General features: G+C 39.0%; 1 protein-coding gene and 1 long non-coding RNA gene across 5 annotated transcripts in view; one reads left to right on the forward strand and one right to left on the reverse strand.

Annotated features, from left to right (window-relative positions):
• TRIM69 (tripartite motif containing 69) overlaps positions 1 to 19,157 on the forward strand; it is a 44,202-nt gene extending 25,045 nt beyond the window's left edge. For 2 of the 4 annotated variants that reach the window (XM_077880922.1, XM_077880924.1), the window contains exons 4-7: positions 314 to 547; positions 1,509 to 1,531; positions 1,608 to 1,732; positions 18,561 to 19,157. In XM_077880922.1, coding sequence (XP_077737048.1) covers positions 314 to 547; positions 1,509 to 1,531; positions 1,608 to 1,732; positions 18,561 to 19,102 — 924 coding nt within the window. In that variant the 3' untranslated portion in view covers positions 19,103 to 19,157. The remainder of the gene's footprint in view (positions 1 to 313; positions 548 to 1,508; positions 1,532 to 1,607; positions 1,733 to 18,560) is intronic. The other 2 variants (XM_077880923.1, XM_077880925.1) reach the window with 2 other exon arrangements.
• LOC144303136 (uncharacterized) overlaps positions 1 to 23,192 on the reverse strand; it is a 58,910-nt gene that overhangs the window by 33,595 nt on the left and 2,123 nt on the right. The window lies entirely within an intron of this gene.

The following is a 23,192-nucleotide window of genomic DNA, read 5'->3' on the forward strand; positions in this document are numbered from 1 at the left end:
TGTACCTCTGGTAGGAGGATACTATTACTCATTCCAGGATGTTTAATTAATTAATTAACCCCACAACCTTATTTATTATGGGATTGGTTACCACCTTGGTACTGCAATAGGTACCTAGAGATCACTTTTGACTATTTCATTCCTGAACTATTAAACTGAGAAAAACAAAATAAGTCTCCCAAAGAACTCTGCTTAGTGTGGTCGAATCATTTTAGTGCATTTTCCTGTTATGGTATATGAGTAGTGGTGTGGGTCCCCATCCCCAAGTGCTAGTCTCAGTAATTACCATGATGATGATCATGGAGGTTTCCAGGAAAACAAGCTACATCTGCAGCAACACATCTCCTTGGAGTTTCTAAAGCTACATCAGTTCCTGCACAGCAAAGAAAAGAACATTTTAAATGATCTCCGAGAAGAGGGGAAAGCCTTGAATGAGGAGATGGAGCTGAATCTGAACCAGCTTCAAGAACAGTGTCTCCTAGCCAAGGAGATGTTGGTGAGCATCCAGGCACGAATGGAACAGCAGAATCCCTTCGACTTTCTCAAAGTGAGACTCCATATCAACATAATTATGGGTACACTAGCAGGGGAAGAAGGTTGGAAAGATGTAGAAGCAGCTTTACCCATTGGGAAGGGGGAAGAAACCTACTTTAGTGCTTTTAAGACTCTCTGGGAGAAAAGCAGAAGGCTACTTTTGCCTTACAGTCAATAGGAAGCTTTGTTTTCACTCTCCTAAAAAGGATAATAAATGCCATTAATAATGGCATCTATTAATATTTTAATCTTTCTTCAAAAATAATTTTGAGGGTTTATTTCTCAAAAATAAGAATGTTGCAACCTGAGTTGTACCTTAGACTGGCTTTTAATTGACTTGTTTGGGTTTTTTAAAAAATATTTTATTTATTTATTCATGAGAGACACACAGAGAGAGGCAGAGACACAGGCAGAGGGAGAAGCAGGCTCCATGCAGGGAGCCTGATGTGGGACTGGATCTTGGGATTCCAGGATCATGCCCTTAGCCTAAGGCAGCCACTCAACCTCTGAGCCACCCAGGAATCCCTCAATTGACCTGTTTGAAAGGTGTTTGCCAGTTGTTATTACTCGAAGCCTGACCTCTAAAGTGTCATTAATTATCAGCTCAGCACTCAGAAGTTTACTTAGCCAGACTAAGGAAAAGTGGCTTTGGGCTGAAAGACCTATGGTGTTTTTCTTGAAACCATGTAGCAGTATAGCTAGAAATGGCCCACCTATTAATTTCTCTTATTTCATGTAAAAGGGAACTCTAGAAAACTAAAGTAAGATAAAGCCAGTTTATCTCAGGTTAGATGAAGGATACTGATCAGAAAGCCATATGGACAGTGGGAGGAGTTGGTGGTGATGGAATGGGGACTTCTGCACAGGATCCCAGTATTGATGATCAAATTCTGGTGGTGGCCAGTATCACCAAAGAAATTTCTGGTGTTGATAAATAGGCATCTAACTTCTTTATTACTCCTTTCCTCTTCTAGGATATCACATCTCTCTTAGATAGGTAAGTGTTTCTGTATGGTATTAATACCTTTCCTTTGTCTGTGGAGGATGTCTAGAATGATTTATGTTCCCTGCAGCTTGGAGCAAGGAACGAGGGTACTGATGCCCAGAGAGCTTATCTCCAGAAAGCTGAACCCAGGCCTATACAAAGGTCCCATCCAATACATGATGTGGAGGGAAATGCAGTCCTCTCTCTCTCCAGGTATCAGTGGGCAGTAGTTTAGTTATTGGTTCCTGGGGCTCCTAATCTATGTTCCCTCTGTGGGACCTCTTCTGTGGCCCTAATTAATACTTTAGAGTCTGGGATAGGGGAAGGGTAGAGTTTAACCAAAAGAAGACTGTGGTATGACTTCAGTCAGTATGACTGAATTTCTTCTGGTACTATGACCCAAGGATTTATGACTTTTCACTGGTAAATAGAGTCTTATGTGAGAATTACTTCTCAGCCTATGATTTTGTTTCATTGTTCTATCAAATGTGACAACCAATTATTTTATCCTGTTTCTCTAAATCAGTTCTATAAATCCCTGGGGCTTCTCTGCCCTGAATGAGGAGGTTACTATATATACCTTTTGCATGTAATAGAGTCCTTATAGATCTTGTTTTTGATGTTCATAACATAGAATATAACATTTTAGGAAACTGTTTAGAGATCTTTAGTACTTCAAAGGAAAATCAATAATTTCTATAGATGTACCTAATAAGGACACAAGTTTTTGTCATCCTGCAGATACCAAGGGACTGAGCAGGACAAAAGAACACACATGGCAATTCAAGAACATAAAATAAAGTTCTAAATAATATTTATAGAAATAAAATTCTAAATAAAGTTTCTTAAAATATGTTCTTTAATTCATATAGGTTCATTATTATTATTGTTTGTAGTTACTGATTTAATGAAAATCACAAATTCATTCCTGTTAACAAATTTTCCAAGCAATTGACATTGAAAACACAGCTTTACTACACATAGCCTGAGGTTTAATTAACACAGAATAAAATTCGCCAATTTTAAGTGTACAATTTGATGAGTTTTTTTTTTTTAACGAATTTAGAACCCAAACCCTTATTTGTGCTGTAAAGAGGGGGAAAAATGATTAGCAATCACATACATTATGCAACAGGACTAGTTTTTATGACAGAGCAACATAGAGTACTTTAACCACAGCTTCAGTTTCACAACAGCACATTCCAACACATTTCCCAACATATGTAGGACTAATACTCTTTAAATTCCTATTGCAGTAATTATATCGTACTCAAGTCACTGATTAAAAACCAAACAATACCAGCATATTTTTAAACATTAAAAAAGAACCCAGAAGACAGAAATCCCAGAGGCAACAAGCATTGGGGATTTTAAGTGAAATTTAAGGGGAAGAGGCACAGGATCAAAGGCCACTGATAAAATTTTACCAATTCAATAGATGCATCTCAGAAACAAGAATCATCATAAATAGTCTTCATATCTTTCTCTGAATATTTAAAAACAGACCACATCTAGTATAGATACCCGCCCCCTCATTTTGCTTATTCCCCAAACTGATTTTGACTGATAGTTGCCCCTCAAGTACTGGATCAATTTAAAAACCACACACATTCAAATTAAAGAACTGATTAACCTTCACAAGGGCACATGGATTGTTTGGTACCAAATATTACAGTAATTTTACAGGGACCACAAAAAGACTTGCTTGCTTTCTCTTTTTCTTTTTTTTTTCTTTTCTTTTCTCTTTTCCTTCCTCCCTTCCTTCCTTCCTTCCTTCCTTCCTTCCTTCCTTCCTTCCTCTCTCTTTCTTTCCTTCTTTCTTTCTGAAAGACAGAGAGAGGCAGAGACATAGGCAGAAGGAGAAGCAGGGAGCCTGCTCCCCTGCAGGGAGCCGGATGTGGAACTCAACCCCAGGACCCTGGGATAACAACCTGAGCCAAAGGCAGCCACTCAACCCCTGAGCCACACAGGTGCCCCCCCAAAAGGTTATTTTTTGTTACAATAACTAAGGTAATAGCAAAAATTTTTAACAAAGATAACAGAGATCACAAAGATGAGAGATACGTTTTTAAGACATAAAATTCCTTTAAAAGTCATTGCATTTTCACTTTACTTAGAATTTTCAATCACAAAATCTCAGTAAGTAGAAACATTACAAATCCATAAGAGAACTCTAATCTCACGTGTACACCAAAATTTTAAACTTACTTCTTAAAATCTAAATACTTTAAAAGCTCACAATTTGAGCATTTAAAGTCTTTCCTAAGACTTCTAGCTCTCCAGTACTATACACCTTCACATAAACTACTGGAGAAGCTAGCAAAGCAGTGAAGGCTATTTATTCCACTAATGTAAATTTCTGCACCCACCTGCTTCTGAACCCCAGACTTCTGTGTGACTGGTATTCCTATTCAGTTACATCTTTTCAGTCTTCCCCCACCTTGCACCAAAGCAAAACTGTTTTGCTTCTTTCCCTGCATTTAGATTTCTAAAGGACTTTTAAGTTTCTAACCAATTTTTATGCTTCCAAGAGACAATTTAACTAGTATTTTCTTTGCCCATTGCCCAGTTGTATATATATTACATGCTCTAGAGCTGTACTTGCTTTTGTGCCAGAATTCCCTTTAACCCAATTCTCTACCACCCTCAACCTCTGCAACATGTACCTAACCAACTCAACTTTCTCCCTTTCCTCACCCCCACCCCTCCCAGTACCAATGCCAAGGTGTGCTCCACCCCCAACCTTCACACCTCAGGGTCCTCCCATTTGAAGATTGCTACTTTGAAATTAAATCATGCAAAATTCATATTTTTAAAAAATACATAGAAGTGGGACGCCTGGGTGGCTCAGCAGTTGAGCATCTGTCTTTGGCTCAGGGTGTGATCCTGCGGACCTGGGATAGAGTCCCACATTAGGCTGCCTGCAGGGAGCCTGCTTCTCCCTCTGCCTCGTCTCTGCCTCTCTCTGTGTGTTTCTCATGAATAAATACACAAAATCTTTTTAAAAATACATCGAAAAATCAAAGATCACTAACAGTACCCCAACTATTCCTTTCACTTAATTATCTGCAATGCAATCGGAATGCCCGAATAGACATGCCCTTTCTGACAGAATTTGGCCACAACCAACTTGTACCCAAGACTGTAGCGAAACACAGTGACCCCTCCCTCCAATTTGCTGGTATGCTTTATTTAAGTATTGCCTAAGGCATTTCAAATGTGAACACTTTCCCAAAATACAGGTTAGATCATCACACTGATTCCTCCAACCAAAGTGCAAGCAGGCAGACAGGCAGGTAGGTGAGATGGACTGGGCTCCATATGCAGGATTCGTCTAGAAGGCATCACTCTGCATTGTAGCATGTCAGAATGTCCTAAACCTTAAGAATCTTCTTGTAGCAAGATTCATAGCCCAGAACTAGTTATTACCGGAGTTACCAGAGTCTCAATTTAGAAGATGTAGCATCTGAAAACCTCCACCCCAGAAAAGGAAGGGTGCCTGCTGCCATTCACACTGCCTGGAGGTTGGTGCTCCTGGATCAAACAATAAAGCAACACATCTGCTGATGGCCTGATGCATCTGCTTTCGACTTTTAATGCTTGCCCCCTCATAAGCTCATCTGAAAACCATAAGTGGCCTTCTGAATACAGTGCTTCCTGAGCAAGGCCTGGAAATAGGACACTGAAGAACTTCCATATCCTAAGCCTCTGGAAATTCAGTCTGCAGACATAAACTTAGGTGGGCTCTCTCCTTGAGTGTCTCTTCTCCTGCACTGCTATGACTCACACTGGTCAGGGGCTCCGTTCTTCCTGGTATCTGATCACAATGAAAACTACAGTAACAAACCATAGTCCATGAAGCATTCTGTAACTGTCAGCTGGGGTCATTGCTGCAGGCCCACCCAAGGTATACATTCAATCCCTGCCCGCTCTGCAGGCAAGCACCACCACCCCACATCACCCAGAGTATCAGCAGGGAAGGCCTTTCCTCTTCTATGATAACCCATACAACCGATTTTCTCAGGGCCTTCAGCAACTTTCCCAGGCTTCCCAAGTTACCAGAAGCAATTTTTAAAAAAGATTTTATTTATTTATGAGAGACACACACAGAGAGAGAGAGAGGCAGAGACACAGGCAGAGGGAGAAGCAGGCTCCCCGCTGCGAGCCTGATGTGGGGCTGGTTCCCGGGTCTCCAGGATCACACCCTGGGCTGAAGGCAACGCTAAACCCCTAAGCCACCCGGGCTGCCCCCCAGAAGCAATGTTTTAAGTGAATGGACAACTTCAAGAAAGTTAAAGGGAGGAGGAGGGGCATGAGCTCATAGAAGTTAGCACCAAACCTAGAGGAAAAATCTGAAGTGGGGGAGCACTGTCACCTGGGAAATAAAGTGTGGGTTGGTTTTGTCTACAGACACACACACATCCTGCCTCAGCAGCCCCAGCCTGTCAGACATCAGGAGCCATACCAATAACCGCTTACATGGCACCTTACCTCCTCAATCACTCCTGAGACCACCCTCACCTCCAACAAGGGGCCTGGCCTCACACTCAGACCTGGTCCAGGCTGGGCATGCCCTGGACCTTGTCTCAGGCTGAACCATAATTATATATACCCGTGAAGCTAAGCTCAGTTTCCACAAGACCAGGCCTCATCCCCACATGGGTTTGTAACCCTCTGAAAAAAAAGGGGGCTGCTGGCATTGACAAGTTCAAGGTCTGCCCTCTCAATCCACCTGCAGACCTGTATGCCACTGCCTTCCTTCCTGATCATTCTCCAGGCATCAACTGTCTCAATTCCGCCTCCTCTCCAGCAAGGGTGGCAAGATCCCATCTTTCAGGGCTTCTAACTGCCTTCTTCCTCTCATACAAACCAGGGCACTGGTGCTTGCTTGGGCCATGCAGGAGCAGTGCCTGCCTAGAGGCCCAGTTCCCCTTCTCCAGAAGGCGTGACAGCCTGGCCTGAAAGGCTGTCCTCCCCTGGGTCACTGCAGGAACTATCAACACAACTCTCCTCACCATAGTTTCCCCAAGATCTAGTTTCCTCTTTAACCTTCCTTATCCTTGTCCCTCAACCCCTGGAGTCTCATCTAACTCTGCTATCTATCCCATCTGTCCCCTGAGGTCCTAAACTGGCCACTTCTTCCCCACAGCTAAACCCAAGCCCTCTGCCCTGCCCTCCTGGTTGCTAACTCTTCCAATTTTATGAGTTTTGACAAATGTTTAAACTTCTGTAAACATCTCTAAATCAAGATATAAAAAGTTTCTATCACCCCCAAAACTCCTGCATATCCCTTTGCAGTCAGTTCCTTCATTCTCTTTATTTCACTTTAGTTGTGTCTTTTCTAAACTCTCAAATAAATGGAATCATACGTTTTGTGATCTTTTGTGTCTGGCTTTTTTCACTTAGCATAATGCTTTTCGAGATTTAATTATGTTGTAAAAGTAATCATGTTTTATGGCTACATCCATAGTCAATCTTTTTCTATCATCTTATTTTTAACTTATTACTGTTTTTATATTTTAAGTGCATTTTATGTAGCTAGCATGTAAAGCCTTGTGTTTTTTATCCATTCTGACAATCTCTTTTAATGGAGGCATTGTAACCACTGACAATGTTATTATCAATATGCCTGGGTTTAAATGTAGTATTTTGGTATTTGTTTTTACCATACCACCAGTCCTAGCTGAGGTAGTATTCATCAGGTTTCCCCACTATTAAGTTACTCCCCACCCCTTTACACTTTGGAAGGAAATCACTATGCACAGCCCACACTTAAGGGGAGTTATGCTTCCCTTCCTTGAGTGTGGAGTATCTACATAATTTATTTGGAATTCTTCTGCATGGAAGATTTGTTTCTTCTGGCTGGTAATTTTTTATTGAATGACAAACATGATCAATTTTACATTGTTGTTTGCTGGATTTTGTTATAATCCTTTAAGCTTTCCTGGATTTAACTTTGGCATGTAGTTATTTGACATAACTTTGTTCCTTTTGACACTTTAAACTTTGTTGAAGTTTCTAAGCTTTGCTAGAGTAGTTCAAGAGCAGCCTCTAATCTAGGGCTAACAGCCCATTTTCTAAGGTAATATCCTTTTGAGTACTCTGCATGACATTCTACATATTATGACATTTTTCTCATTATGGATGGCAGGATTGAAAACTACTACCAGGCTTGTGTGGGCTCTGGAAATCGTTCAGCCTACTCTTTTCTAGAGATTCTTTCACTGGCCCTAATTGCACATCAGTATTCAGATACAGCTTCGAGGGAATCCCTTTGTAGATATTTGAAATTCTCTGTGTAGCTCCTTCTGTGTTACTCTACTCTGCAAATTCTAGCAGTGTTCAGAACACATTATGTTTTTCTTCTTGTACCCTTTGCCCTGCAAAATCAAACTTCACTTCTAGCAATCATTTAAAGCACAAACTGATTTTTCATTTTTGGCCTAAGTCTACATCTAAGAAAATCAAATGAAATTAATTTAATCAGGATGCCTGGGTGGCTCAGTGGGCTCAGCCCCTGCCTTCGGCCTGGGGTGTGATCCTGGAGACCTGGGATCGAGTCCCATGTCGGGCTCCCTGCATGGAGCCTGCTTCTCCCTCTGCCTGTGTCACTGCCTCTCTCTCTCTCTCTCTCTGTCTCTCATGAATAAGTAAATAAAATCTTAAAAAATAAAAGGAAAAGAAAAGAAATTCATTTAATCTATGGCTATTTCTAATAATGTAACCGTGGTCAAATCATAGTAAAATATACTTCATACTTTTTATTTCTGGGCCTTTGCTTTTTCTTCAGGTTCATATTTTCTCCATTCCTGCCTTATAATAGAAACTATTATTTTAGGGCAGAGGCTGGTACTTTCTCTATAAATGGTCAGATAGCAAATATTTTAGTTTTGTGGGTTGTATGTTTCCACAAAACTTAACTACATTGCACTGAAATGGCAACCATATACAATACGTAAATGAATGGCTGTTAATTTGTTCAATTTTCAGTTAATGTTTTCAATACACATTTATTTACAAAACAGGCAGCAGGCTACATTTGGCCTGCTGGATGTAGTTTTATAAATTCCAGTGTAGGGAATAATTCAATTTAAAACATCTTAATGTATTTCTTTTAGTTTTGTATAAATTAATAAAACATTACTAAAGTTCATTCATTCATTCAACACACTCTTATAGAGGGCCTACTATGTACTGAGTACTAAGTTGGACTCTATAGATACAGAAATAAAAAACATAGTTTCTGTTTCCAGGAAGGATAGGCTAAAAGACCAAGGTGGAGTCTGTACCAGCACACTTAGATGAAAAATTATTAAGAGCTAAGCCAGGGATCCCTGGGTGGCGCAGCGGTTTGGCGCCTGCCTTTGGCCCAGGGCGCGATCCTGTAGACCTGGGATCGAATCCCACGTCGGGCTCCCGGTGCATGGAGCCTGCTTCTCCCTCTGCCTGTGTCTCTGCCTCTCTCTCTCTCTGTGACTATCATAAATAAATAAAAAATTTAAAAAAAAAAAAAGAGCTAAGCCAAAGCCATGGGAATGGGGATGGAAAATAAAGGATAGATTCTAGAGACAGAATTCCAAGAGCTGAGATATACTGGACAGTAATTGGTGGTAGGGAATAGAGAAAGGTGATTATCAAGGATAGAACTATAGGAGATACAGATTTTTTGGGGGGCGGGGTGTTGGTGAGTTCAACTTTGGCCATGTTATGTTGAAGAACCTATAGGAAAACTAAGTGAATATATTCAAATGGGTAACTATCCTAATTAGAACTTAGAAGAGAGGCCAGGGCTGAATAATCACTATAGAGTGGGGTGGCTGAAGCTGTTGATGTAAATGAGATTTCCCAAGAAAAGTGAGAACATACAGGTAAGGTGGGAGCACCTTATATAAAAATAAATAAAGGGCAATGAAGCCACCCAAAAAGATTGAGGAATTTTTGCAAAAGAGATTAAGAGGAAAACCAGAAATGAAGTGACATAGAATCTAAGGAAAAAGAGTGTCAAGAAGGAGGAAGTGGTCACTCATGCCAAACATAAAAATCAACTTGAAAATGATTGGGGGGTGCTTCAGTTGATTAAGCATCTGACTCTTGATTTTGGCTCAGGTCATGATCTTAGGGTTGTGAAGGTGCTTAAGATTCTCTCTTTCCCTTTCCCTTTGCCCTTTCACCTGCCCACCTACCATCTCTCTTGCTCTTTAAAAAAAAAAGGAAGAAAAGAAAAAAGAAAATGATTAGAAAGAGATTTTTTTAACAGGAATTGGTGACTGTGGTAAGGGCATTTTTTTTTTTTATTCAAGTATAATTAACATAACGTGTATTGTATTGGTTTCAAATGTACAATAAAATGATCCAACCATCCATACATTTCTCCAGTGCTCATCAAGAGAAGTGTACTCTTAAACCCTTTTATCTATTTCATTCATCCTCCTCACCCTTCTCCCCTCTGGCAACCACCAGTCTGTTTCTGTATTTAGGAGTCTACTTTGAGACATCTCGCTGGCTCAGTTTTGGAGCATGCAACTCTTGATCTCAGGGTTGTGAGTTCAAGCCCTCCACGCTGGGTGTAGAGATTACTTAAAAATAAAAAAAAAATTTTTTTTTTAAAAAGAGGGGTTTGTTTTGTCTCTTAAAAAAGGTTTTTTTGGTCTCTTTTTTCTGTTTTTTTCTTTGCTCTTTTGTTTTGTTTCTTAAATTCCCCATACGGGTGAAATCAGATGGTACGTGTTTTTCTCTGACTTATTTCACTTAGCACTACATCCTCCAGATCCATCCATGTTGTCACAAATGTCAAGATTTCATTCCTTTTTATGGTTGAGTAATATTCCATTGTATATATACCACCTCTTCTTTATCCATTTATCTATTAATAGACACTGCTTGGCTCCACATCTTGGCTATTGTAAATAATGCTGCAATAAACATAGGAGTGTATGTATCTTTTCAAATTAGCCTTTTCATATTATTTGGGTAAATAGTAGCAGAGCGGCACCTGAGTGGCTCAGTGAAACGTCTGCCTTCAGCTCAGGTCACGGTCTTGGGGTCCTGGGATTGAGCCCCATGTTAGGCTCCCTGCTAAGCAGTTAGTCTGCTTCTCCCTCTCTCTCTCTTTTCCCCTCCCCCCCCATCTCGTGCTCTCTCACTTTCTCTCTCTCAAATAAAAAACAAAGAAACAAATAAATACCCAGTCATGGAATTACTGGATCAAATGGTAATTCTATTTTTAATTTTTTGAGGAAACTCCATACTGTTTTCTACAATTGCTGCACCAATTTGCATTCCCACCAATAGTACATGAGGGTTCCTTTTTCTCCACATCCTCCAACACTTGTTATTTCTCATGTTATTAATTCTAGCCATTCTGACAGGTATTAGGTGGTCTTAATTTGCATTTCCCTAAGGCTTAATGATGTTGAGTAACTTTTCACATGTCTGTTGGCCATCTATATGTCTCCTTTGGAAAAATGTTTATGCAGGTCTTCTGCCCATTTTTAATTGGATTATTTGTTTTTCTGTTGTTGTCTAAGTTATTTATATACTTTGGACATTAACCCCTTATAAGATATATCATTTGCAAATATCTCCTCCCATTCACTAGGTTGCTTTTTTGTTTTGTTGATGGTTTCTTTCACTATGCAAAAGCTTTTTAGTTGGATGTGGTCCCATAGTTTACTTTTCTCTTTTATTTCCCTTACTAGAGGAGACATATCTAGAAAAAAATAGCTGATTTCAAAGAAAAATTTTTTTCTTTTCTCTTGATTGTTTTCTTCTAGGACATTTATGGTATCAAGTTTCACACTGAGGTCTTTAATACATTTTGATTTTATTTTTGTGTATGGTGTGAGAAAGTGGTCCAGTTTTCCCAACATCACTTATTGAAGAGATTTTTCCCATTGTAGATTCTTGCTTCCTTTATTGTAGATTAAATGACCACAAATGCGTGGGTCTATTTCTGGACTCTATATTCAGTTCCATTGATCTATGTGTCTAGTTTTGTGCCAGTACCATACTGTTTTGATTACTACAGCTTTGTAGTAGATCTTGAAATCTAGGACTGTGATACCTCCAGGTTTGTTCTTCCTTTTCAAGACTGCTTTGGCTATTCCAGGTCTTTTGTGGTTCATTCAAATTTTAGGATTGTTTGTTCTATATGTGAAAAATGCTGTTGGTATTTTGATAAGGATTGCACTAAATCTGTAGATTGCTTTTGTAGTATGGACACTTAAACAATATTGGTCCTTCCATGAGCATGGAATATCTTTTCATTCATTTGTGTCATCTTCCATTTCTTTCATCAATGTTTTATAGATTCAAGTACAGATCTTTTAACTCCTTGGCTAAGTTTATTCCTAAATACTTCATCCTTTTTGAAAAAAAAAATACTTCATCCTTTTTGGTATAGTTGTAAATAGGATTGTTTTCTTAATTTCTCTTTGTGCTACTTTATTATTAGTGTATAGAAATGCAAAAGATTTCTGTATATTAATTTGATATCCTGAGGCTTAACTGAACTCATTTACTGGCTCTAGTAATTTTTTTTGGTGGAGTCTTTAGGTTTTTTAATATATAGTATCATGTCAACTGCAAATAGTGAAAATTTTATTTCTTCCCTACCAATTTAGATGTGTTTATTTCTTTTCCTTGTCTGATTAATTTTTACTAGGACTTCCAGTACTATGCTGAAGAAAAGTGGTGAGAGTGACATCATTGTCTTGCTCCTAATCTTAGAGGAAAAGCTCTCAGTTTTTCATCAATGAGTATGATGTTAGTTGTGGATTTTTCATATATAGCCTTTATTATGTTGAGGTATGTTCCCCCTGACCCTATTTAATTGAGTTTTTATCATGACTGGATGTACTTTGTCAACTGCTTTTTCTGCATCTATTGAGATGATCATATGGTTTTATCTTTCTCTTATTAATATGACGTATCACGTTGATTGATTTACAAATATTGAAACACTTTTGCATCCCTGGAATAAATATCACTTGATTGTGGTGAATGATTTCTGTAGTTGAGCAGTGTCAGAAGTCAAACCAGATGCCTGTCTTTAGCCTCTTTGCCAGGGCTGTGGTTGCACGAAACTTTAGGGTGCTTTCCCTGCCTTGTCCCCTGAGAGGCTTTTGTTGGTGGGTGGGGCCTGCAGTCAGGCCAGATGTCTTCTGGGGCTGCAGATGCACTGATTGGCAGAGCACTCTCTGCACTGCCAGTTATAAGGTTTGGCTGCTAGGACTGTGAGTGTATTGGTGTGTGTGGTTATCTCCCAGTAAGGGCAATTTTTAAAATGTGGAATAGATAAAAGTTACATTATGAAGCGTTCAGGAGTGATTTGGAATGAGACAGTAGTGAAGTGAACAGATCATTCACTTGAGAAGCTTCACTAAGAAGGGAAGATGTGACTGTGGCAGCAGAATCAAAAAAGAACTTTTGGAAGTTTTTTTTTTTAATTTATTTCAAGTAATCTCTATACCCAATGTGGGGCTCAAACCCATGACCTCTAGATCAAGAGTCAAATGATCTTCCAACTGAGTCAGCCAGCCACCCCCAAAAAAGACTTTTTAAAACATACTGAAGGAAAACAGCCTATAGAAAGGCAGAAACCAATGGTATAAGACAGGGGATAACTAGTAGAAATAGGGAAGAGTGAGTTCTAGCAGAGAGAAGTATTGATGTTCCTCAGTTTTCTCTGAAAATAGAGAGGAAATAAAATGGTAGAGGCAAACAATTTTATCAAATGGAACTTGAAGTATGAGTGAGAAGAATTGAGGAATTCCTTTAAGATGTACTGTGGTTTCTCTGTGAAGCAGGGGATGAAGTCATCTGCCTGGCAGTAAGAATTGATGGAACAGAGGTTTGAGGAGGGAGCTGGAGGTCTGAAATTGTTGTTGTGAGGAACTAGAGAGGGTTTGATCTGGGAAATACAGGAATTCTAGGCAGTGTTGATGGTCAAGCACAGAGTAGAAATAATGAATCTGTAGTAATATCTACATGTACAATTTTGTGATAGTCCTCTTGCAATGGTCAGGAATTGGCATGTAAATTTTGATAGCTGTGTAGAACCAGGGTCAGTGAGTTGCATGGCAGATGCTGCAGATATAAGATAAAGGTGATAAGGTTATTGGCAGTAAAGCTGCCAATGCCAAGTGGTTCAGGGAAAGATTCAAAGCCAGGAAACAGAATAGGATAATAGGGAAAAATGAGGGACTAGAGTTGTTCAGTGAAGTAATGGCTGTAGGGGAGATGAGATTGAGAAAATAAATATAAGAGAATGGGATATCTGAGTTTAAGATTTTAGAGAATGAACAGTTCCCAATGATTACAAGGTCTAGAATGTGGTCATTAACATGGACTGCTGAAATGTAATAGAGTCAAAAGTCAGTAGCAGTAAAGTCAAGAACCTGCAAGAATGGAAAAATGGTTATATCCAAAGAATGGTGAAATCACTTGGGATGATGGGCTGGAGTTGGGGTAGTGGAGTAAAGTTAACCCAAAGTGCAGAGAGTATAATCAGGAAGTCTGTACATAGTAACATCATATAGAGATAAGGGGTAATGAGATAGAATGACAAAAGCCTCAAAAGTGATTTTTACATGAGGATAAGGATTAGATAGGGGTCTAGAAGTGGCAATGGTGGTTCTTGGATCTCTGGCTCTGAATTTAGAAAATAAATAGTCTCATGAACTTTTCAAGTTATATTTTTGACAAAGAACCAGTCAGGTTTCTGTTAAAGTAAGGAGATGATGAGAGAATTCTGTAAAGTGAGGATGCAGGACAGTTATTTAGGGAGAGAGTTCTAAAGGGCAGAGTGGAAAGGGATGGGTGGGAACAGTGGGAAGATGGGTGAAGGTAGAGGAAGCAAGGAACAGAATTATGGGGGATAAAAGCACATTAGAGGATAAATCATTAGAGGGATCTACATTATGAGTTTTGGCCAAGGATAACAGGAATATGAGGCACAGTGCAATTAGTTGGGTGTCAAAGATTCAAATGGAACCCTGAAGTTCATTTAACAAATAGTTACCTGACTACCTAGGAACAGTTCTAAATTTTGAAGACACGTGAGGAAACAAAACAGATAAAGCCCCCCCCGCCCCCGCCCGAGATTACATTCTTGTGGAGGAAATGAAACAGTAAATAATCTCACATAATGATAACCATGGTCAAGCAAATCAAGCAAGTAATTATTCATGAGAAAAAATACAGAAGGATAAGGGTACAAGCAGTGATAGATGAACATGCTAGTTTAGATATTAGCCAGAAAAAAAAGTCTTTGAGAAGTTAACTTCCCCCTCCCTATGTTCTACTATGGACATTTCCAAACATAGAGAAATTTAAAGAATTTTAGACTGAACACTGCTATACCCACCTAAGTTCTATCATTAACATCTCACTGAACTTGCATGAACAAAAAGGCTGGAATAATGTAAAGTAGTGAACCATATGGGGAAAGAGTGTTCGAGGACACAGAAAGATAGTGTAAAGGCCCTAAAGTCTGAATGAGTTTGGTGTATTCAAGGAACAGCCAAAAAGCAAAGATGATTGGATCAAAGTAAATAAGGGAGGCGTGCGTGAGGAGATGAAGCCACAGAGGTAGGTAAACGATGTAGGTACCATTTGCTCTGTAAGGACTCCAGATTTTATCTTGGGTGTGACGGAAAGCATAAGAGGGCGTTGAGTAGGAGAAATGGATGATCTCACTCATATGACAGAATAGGGTGCAGATGGGCAAGACTGGAAACAGAACAGTCAAAAAGCTATTGCAATAGTTTCAGGCCAGCGGTATCTGTAGAAGTTGACTGTCTCTGAATTCTGAGTAGGCTCAGAATATACTTTAAAGGTGGAGCTGACAGAATTTCCTTTTGGGCTGAATATGGTATGAGAAGAAAAGAGGGAGGTAAAGCTGACTTCTGGGAATCTTTGGAGCTAGAGCAGGCTGGGTTAGCTGGTGTGAGAGGCTTGGTGACAATAGCAGAGCGGGGTTCTAAAAAGGTTCTAAAACTTCCTCCAAAGCAATTCCAATCCTCACATCAGAAAGAGCAAAAACCCAAGGCAAATGGGAATACGTGGGAGGGTGCAGAGGGGGGCAAGATTCAGCCTGGATGGAAAAAGTCAGGATTCTACAAAATCTCTTGTTGGAAGAGAATTCCTTGGGATGATAGAAAAAGACTCTGGCTTCTCTGGGAAGAGAGAGTTTGGACTGGATTGATCTCACTTCCAAGGATAGCTAAATCCATTAACAACAAATGTATACATAGATGTATCTGTGTCCCTTATGTGAACACATAGTTTTTTAGTTTCCTTTATCTAATTTTGTGCTGAGGCTTGATTACCTTACATCTAAAATTTGTGTCGTCTCCTTGCTGATATGCTTCCAACATCTCTTCACTTAGAAATTCTTTACACTGCTGCCCACTTACTTGTCTAAACCAGTGCTTGTCAAATAACCATGATGAAGGACCAGTTTCTAAAATCTTACCCTGTCGTGGACTGATATATTTGTGGAAGACAACATAGTTACCCAAAAGAGTGGAATTAGGGACACCTGGGTGGCTCAGTGGTTGAGTGTCTGCCTTTGGCTCAGGGCGTGATCCTGGAGTCCCTGGATTGAGTCCCACATCAGGCTCCCTGCATGGAGCCTGCTTCTCCCTCTGCCTGTGTCTCTCTCTGCCCCTCTCTCTCTGTGTGTCTCTCATGAATAAAAAAATTTTTAAAAAGTGGAATTAAAAAAAAGTATTACAAAGTACAAGCCCAGTTGTTTAATTATTAGATCGACTGACATAAAATTACTGTCAGATTGCTGTAAAAATTTCTAAGAACAAGGGACCGGAGTGGCTTAGTTGGTTAAGTGTCTGACTCTTGATTTCAGCTCAGTTCATGATCTCAGGGTTATAGGATCCAGTCCCACGTTGGGCTCCTTGCTCAGCGGGGAGTCTGATGGAGATTCTCTCCCTCTCCCTCTGCCCTTCCTCTTCCCATTATTTCTCTCAAATAAGTAAATAAATCTTTAAAAAAAAAATAAAGTTCCTAAGAGCTTACTCTTAATTTCTGTACTATTTTGCCCCAGATTGGTAACCACACCTTCTGATTAGCAGTGGCATAAACCACTCTCATCTCAAAAGTCCCATTATCTCTTAAGCCAAATATAAACTTCTCACCATTGTCCTCTAAACCCTCCCAGTTATCTTAGACTTACCTGTCTCTAGCCTATTTACCTTACCTTCCCTCCCACATAAGCTACTGTGTTTTTTTTTTTTGTATATTTTTTATTGGAGTTCAATTTGCCAACATATAGCATAACACCCAGTGCGCATCCTGTCAAGTGCCCCCCTCAGTGCCCATCAACCAGTCACCCCAACCCCCTGCCCACCTCCCTTTCCACCACCCCTTGTTTGTTTCCTAGAGTTAGGAGTCTCTCATGTTCTGTCACACTCACCGATATTTCCCACTCATTTTCTCTCCTTTCCCCTTTATTCCCTTTCACTATTTTTTATATTCCCCAGATGAATGAGAACATATAATCTTTGTCCTTCTCCGATTGACTCACTTCACTCAGCATAATACCCTCCAGTTCCAACCACGTTGAAGCAAATGGTGGGTATTCGTTGTTTCTAATGGCTGAGGAATATTCCATTGTATCTATAGATCACATCTTCTTTATCCATTCATCTTTCGATGGACACTGAGGCTCCTTCCACAGTTTGGCTGTTGGGGACATTGCTGCTATAAACATTGGGGTGCAGATGTCTTGGCATTTCACTGCATCTGTATCTTTGGGGTAAATCCCCAGCAGTGCAGTTGCTGGGTCATAGGACAGTTCTATTTTAACTCTTTGAGGAACCTCCACAGTTTTCCAGAGTGGCTGTACCAGTTCACATTCCCACCAACAGTGCAAGAGGGTTCCCCTTTCTCCACATCCTCTCCAACATTTGTTGTTTCCTGTCTTGTTAATTTTCACCATTCTCACTGGTGTGAGGTGGTATCGCATTGTGGTTTTGATTTGTGTTTCCCTGATGGCAAGGGATGCGGAGCATTTTCTCATGTGCTTGTTGGCCGTGTCTTATGTCTTCCTCTGTGAAATTTCTGTTCATGCCTTTTGCCCATTTCATGATTGGATTGTTTGTTTCTTTGCTGTTGAGTTTAATAGGTTCTTTATAGATCTTGGATACTAGCCCTTTATCTGATATGTCATTTGCAAATATCTTCTCCCATTCTGTAGGTTGTCTTTTAGTTTTGTTGACTGTTTCTTTTGCTGTGCAGAAGCTTTTTATCTTGATTAAGTCCCAATAGTTCATTTTTGCTTTTGTGTCCCTTGCCTTCATAGATGTATCTTGCAAGAAGTTGCTGTGGCCAAGTTCAAAAAGGGTGTTGCCTGTGTTCTCCTCTAGGATGTTGATGGATTCTTGTCTCACATTTAGATCTTACATCCATTTTGAGTTTATCTTTGTGTATGGTGTAAGAAAATGGTCTAGTTTCATTCTTCTGCACGTGGCTGTCCAATTTCCCAGCACCATTTATTGAAAAGACTGTCTTTTTTTCAGTGGATAGTCTTTCCTGCTTTGTTGAATATTAGTTGACCATAGAGTTGAAGGCTCATTTCTGGGTTCTCTATTCTGTTCCATTGATCTATGTGTAAGCTACTGCTTTTTAACTCATTCCTTTTTGCTTTTGTTTACCCAGTGCATCCTGAATAGGTCTCACAGTTATTGTCCTTAGAAAGTTTTCCAAGGACAAATTTACCGAATCTTTATGCCTTCCACATTTGTATTTTCTTTAATTGGTACAAATTAATATTATTTACATTGTTTTCTTTGTTGGAGCATAAGTTGCTTCAGAATAAAGTCAGATTTTTATCACAAATTTAAAAATGTCTCGAATATAGCCAAATAGATATAAAACAATAAAAAGTATGTAAGCAATTACTTGTCTAAGAGCATGTGTGCATGTGAAGATAAAGTCCTGATGTCTATGTAAATGGTGTCTTTTACTATGGAAATTTGCAGTCATCCCTTTTCTCCCATACCCTGCTTTCTTTTCCTACTAGGCTTATCTTCATTAACTCTGGACCCTAAAACAGCTCACCCAAATCTGATGCTCTCCAAAAATCGAACCAGTGTGTGGCATGGTGACATTAAGCAGGTAATGCCTGATGATCCAGAGAGATTTGACTCAAGTGTGGCTGTGCTCGGCTCAAAGGGCTTCACATCTGGAAAGTGGTACTGGGAAGTAGAAGTAGCAAAGAAGACAAAATGGACAGTTGGAGTCGTCAGAGAATCTATCATTCGGAAGGGCAGCTGTCCTCTAACTCCTGAGCAAGGATTCTGGCTTTTAAGACTAAGGAACCAAATTGACCTAAAGGCTCTGGATTTGCCTTCTTACAGTCTGAAATTGACTAACAATCTCAACAAGGTGGGCATATACCTGGATTATGAAGGAGGGCAGGTGTCCTTCTATAATGCTAAAACCATGACCCACATTTACACCTTTAGTAGCACTTTCATGGAGAAACTTTATCCCTATTTCTGCCCTTGCCTTAATGATGGTGGAGAGAATAAAGAACCCTTGCATATCTTACATCCACAGTAATTAGTCATACTGTTGTATAAATTCAGAGCATTATTAAAGAGGTATTGAAATAGTTTACCAATCTCACTGGTTTCTCTTCCCAGTTTATGGGGAACTCTGGAATAATGAATTCCAGGATTCACAAACTAAATTCCACTTTCAATGTCATAAGTGGATTTCACTGGAATTTTTTAAGATGTCCTTCCAATTCTCTGGGGTCTTCTATGACACAGGAGCCACTCTTCACAAGAATGATCATTATGCTATTGTTACCGGAGCAAACTGCAACTTCAGTTTGTAATGCTTGAAAACCCTTTTTAAATGTAGCCAGAAATTTCATTATGCTGTCACTATTCTCAGCACAAGACTCGTAACAGATAAATTTTCAGATGTGTACTCTTCTTCCTATTTACCTTTTAAAATTTTTGCGCCACATTTCTTTTCTAGAATGTGTTGCTGTAATTTAAAAAAAATGTTCAGAGATTTACAGAAAAAAATAGGAAATCATCTGGGCTAGTTTATAATTTTGTCTTAAATTCTCTCAAGATACTTTTTAGTCCAGCAAATCTACCTCTCTCAGTTTCTTTCTCTTGCTTTATTTGTCTACAGAGGTACTTGTTTTTCTGTATTCAAATATACTTAAGTATTTCAGTCTACTTTTCACTATGTCCTTTTCATTCTTCCTGCCTATAATTTAACTCTCAGTATTTTTCATCTTGTCCTCTCTGGTATAATTATCCTCCAGCATGTTCCTTCTAAGTCTAAAGTTCTTAGTATCATTTATCTCAGCAGTACCCTTGATGAACCATCCCTTCTTTTCCTTCGAAGTCCCATCTAACTGAGCTTCATTCTTTATATTTAATAGGGTTTTTGGAGGGAGAGGGTAATTATTTAGGACCTGCAGCACTAGCCGTTTAAAATTATAATCAGCATGGCTCATTGGTAGGTTAAAAGCCTACTATCTTATCTATCATAATGGGAAAGATGCACACATACGATGGGGAATATTCCTGTAGTGTTGGCATATAGAATATACAAGTATTTATAGCTGTTGATTTGGGTAACAGTGATGACAGATTATAGCTACTTTTAAGGAATTACTTAAAAAAAATAAATTTGGGGCACCTGGCTGGTTCAGCTGGTAGAACATGTAACTCTTGATCTCGAGGTTGTGATTTTGAGCCCCACATTGGGCATGGAGCTACTTTAAAAAAAATAATAAATAAGTTGTGTATCTTTAAATAAATAAATTCACTTCAATCGGAATGTAATAAGACTTGTTTTATGCCTGAAACCTCGTTAGATATTTTGAAGGATATAGAAGAAGCATAAAAAGAAAAAAGGGCTCATTTGGAGAGATTTTTTTTTTTAAATTAAAGATTCATTCATTCATTCATTCGAGACACACACAGAGAGGCAGAGTACAGGCAGAGAGAGAAGCAGCCTCCTTGCAGGAAGCCTGATGCGGAACTCCATCCCAGGAAACCAGGATCACGACCTGAGTCAAAGGCAGATACTCCCTGGGTGGCTCAGCGGTTTGGCACCTGCCTTTGGCCCAGGACTCCATCCTGGAGTCCCAGGATCGAGTCCCACGTCAAGCTCCCTGCATGGAGCCTCCTTTTCCCTCTCTGCCTGTGTCTCTGCCTCTATGTCTATCATGAATAAACAAATAAATCTTTAAAAAAAAAAAAAAAAGTAGATGCTCAACCACTGAGCCACCCAGGTGCCCCTAATCTGGGGAGACTTAACTTCAATTTCTTGGACCTCACCCAAGACCAATTACATAAAAATCTCTAGCCGGTGGGGCCTGGGCATTTGTAGTTCTAAAAGCACTCAGGTCATTTTAATGTGCAGGTAGGGCAGAAAACCACTGAACTAAAGGAACTGTTTTTTTAACCTTTTGCAAGAAAATTTCAAACTTACAGGAAAATTATATATTTGTATGATAAACTCTTCTGTACTCTCCACACAGATTTATCAATTATTAACATTTTGCCACATTTTCTTATTCTCTCTCTCCCACATCCACCCCATATGATTTTGTGTGTAATGCATAGCTATGGCTAATGTTATTTTTGCGGAACCACTTCAGATTAAGTTACAGGCATTATGATTCTTATTCCTAAATACTTCAGTGAGTATCTCCTAAGAACCAAGATGCTCCTTCTTTTTTTTAAGTAAGCTTTAAGTCCAACATAGGGCTTGAACTAACCACCCCAAGATCAATAGTCACATGCTTTCTTGACTGAGCCAGGCAGGCACCCCCAAAATACTCTCTTACATAATCACAGTACTAAATTATCAAATTCAGAAAACTTAACATCAACCTGGTAATAGTTACTAACATATAGTCCATATGCAAAAAAGTAAATATTTCTAATGATAGGGTTTTAGGCACTGTGCTAGAAAATTTCATGTAGTATGACAGAGTTTGGGGAATAGAATAGGGCCTACCTCCTACCTATTAAATCATATACAGAGTTCTAGATAACTGATATCTAAAGTTTGTCCTCAGGGATAGACAAGTTTACTACAGAGTTCAGAGAAAGAGGAGGTCAATATTCACCAGAATAGAAGAGAAAATTCTAAAGAAAAATTGTGTTTAAGTTGGAGATAGTGAAAGATGAGTAGAAATAAACATTCTAATCTGAATTTGGAAAATTCAGTGGCGCTAAACCACTGAGACACCTGGGCTGCCTGGATTCCTGCCTTTAAATTATTATCTGAGTTCTACATAGAAGGATTGTTCAAATTATTCGGTATAGAGTAACCAGTTATCTGGGAGAACTATGTAAAAATAAATTTGTGTCATCTATGTTAAGACAAGTGCTGGAAAGTTGAGGTAGCATGTTAGAGAAAGTATTAAGTTGGATACCTACAGATAGTGGGAAATACATATACACCTGTGGTCTGTCTTTTTCCCCCTGGTGATTGAAAAAAAAAATTCAGTTTTTTTTCTTTGCCTTTTTTAAAGAACAACTTTATTGTGGTATAATTTGTACCCAATAAAATCTGCCCATTATAAGTATACCCTTCACTAATTTCTAGTATATTTATGTAAGTATGCAACCATCACACAAACCAACCCCCCCCCCCAACATTCATTTTTAAGAAGTATATTTTCCAGGGATGCCTGGGTGGCTCAGTGGCTAAGCGCATCTGCCTTCAGCCCAGGGCCTGATCCTGGAGACCCGGGATCGAGTCCTACATCGGGCTCCCTGCTTCTCCCTCTGCCTGTGTCTCTGCCTCTCCCTCTGTGTCTCTCATGAATAAATAAATAAAATCTTTTTTTAAAAATGGCAGTAACCCTTCACTGAGGTGAGAACCTTAAAAAGAGAAGGCCTTGCACTTTTCTGTGACTAAACTGGCTTTTAGACTAGCAGTGGCAACATCATTGCACAGTTGTATAACATACCTGAGATACAGGAGAAAAAAAAGTAACTCTGGATTACCAAGTATTTCCAAGGAAAAAGATGCTTTGGATAAATTAATTTTTCAGATGAGTAAAGGTGATTTATTCAAGGTCAAATATTTGTTTAACTACTTTAAATAAAATCCTCCTCAATTGACCTAGTTGATTATTTTTAAGAATTAAACTGTAATATACACACGCAAAAATGTATGTAATATATATACACAGTTTAGAGTGATATAAAAAACACTCATTAATTGACCATCTAGTTTTGCAAATAGATTAGTATTAAAACCTTTAAAGGTCCCCTGTGCATCTTTCTAGGCCCTGTGGTAATCATTCTACATTTTGGATCTAGTTCTTTCGTTTCTGAAAACAATTCATAGGTATATTTTTCCAACTGTACTGTTTAGTTTTTCTCTACTACACATATATATATATATATATACTTGTGTGTATATATATATATATAAAAGTTTCATTATGCCTGTTTTAATTTTAAAAAAATATTAATTTATATAAATAATCTTTACACCCAATGTGGCGTTTAAACTCACAACCTCAAGTTTAAGTCACACACTCTCCAACTGAGCCAGCCAACCCCCACCCCCACTTGGTTTTTGAAGTTTAAATGAATGGAATCTTGTTCTATGTCTTCCTAGCTTTTTTGAAATTAAAAATTACATTGTATTCCATTCT

This window comes from Canis aureus, chromosome 32 (genome assembly GCF_053574225.1).
Source record: "Canis aureus isolate CA01 chromosome 32, VMU_Caureus_v.1.0, whole genome shotgun sequence".
NCBI lineage: Eukaryota > Metazoa > Chordata > Mammalia > Carnivora > Canidae > Canis > Canis aureus.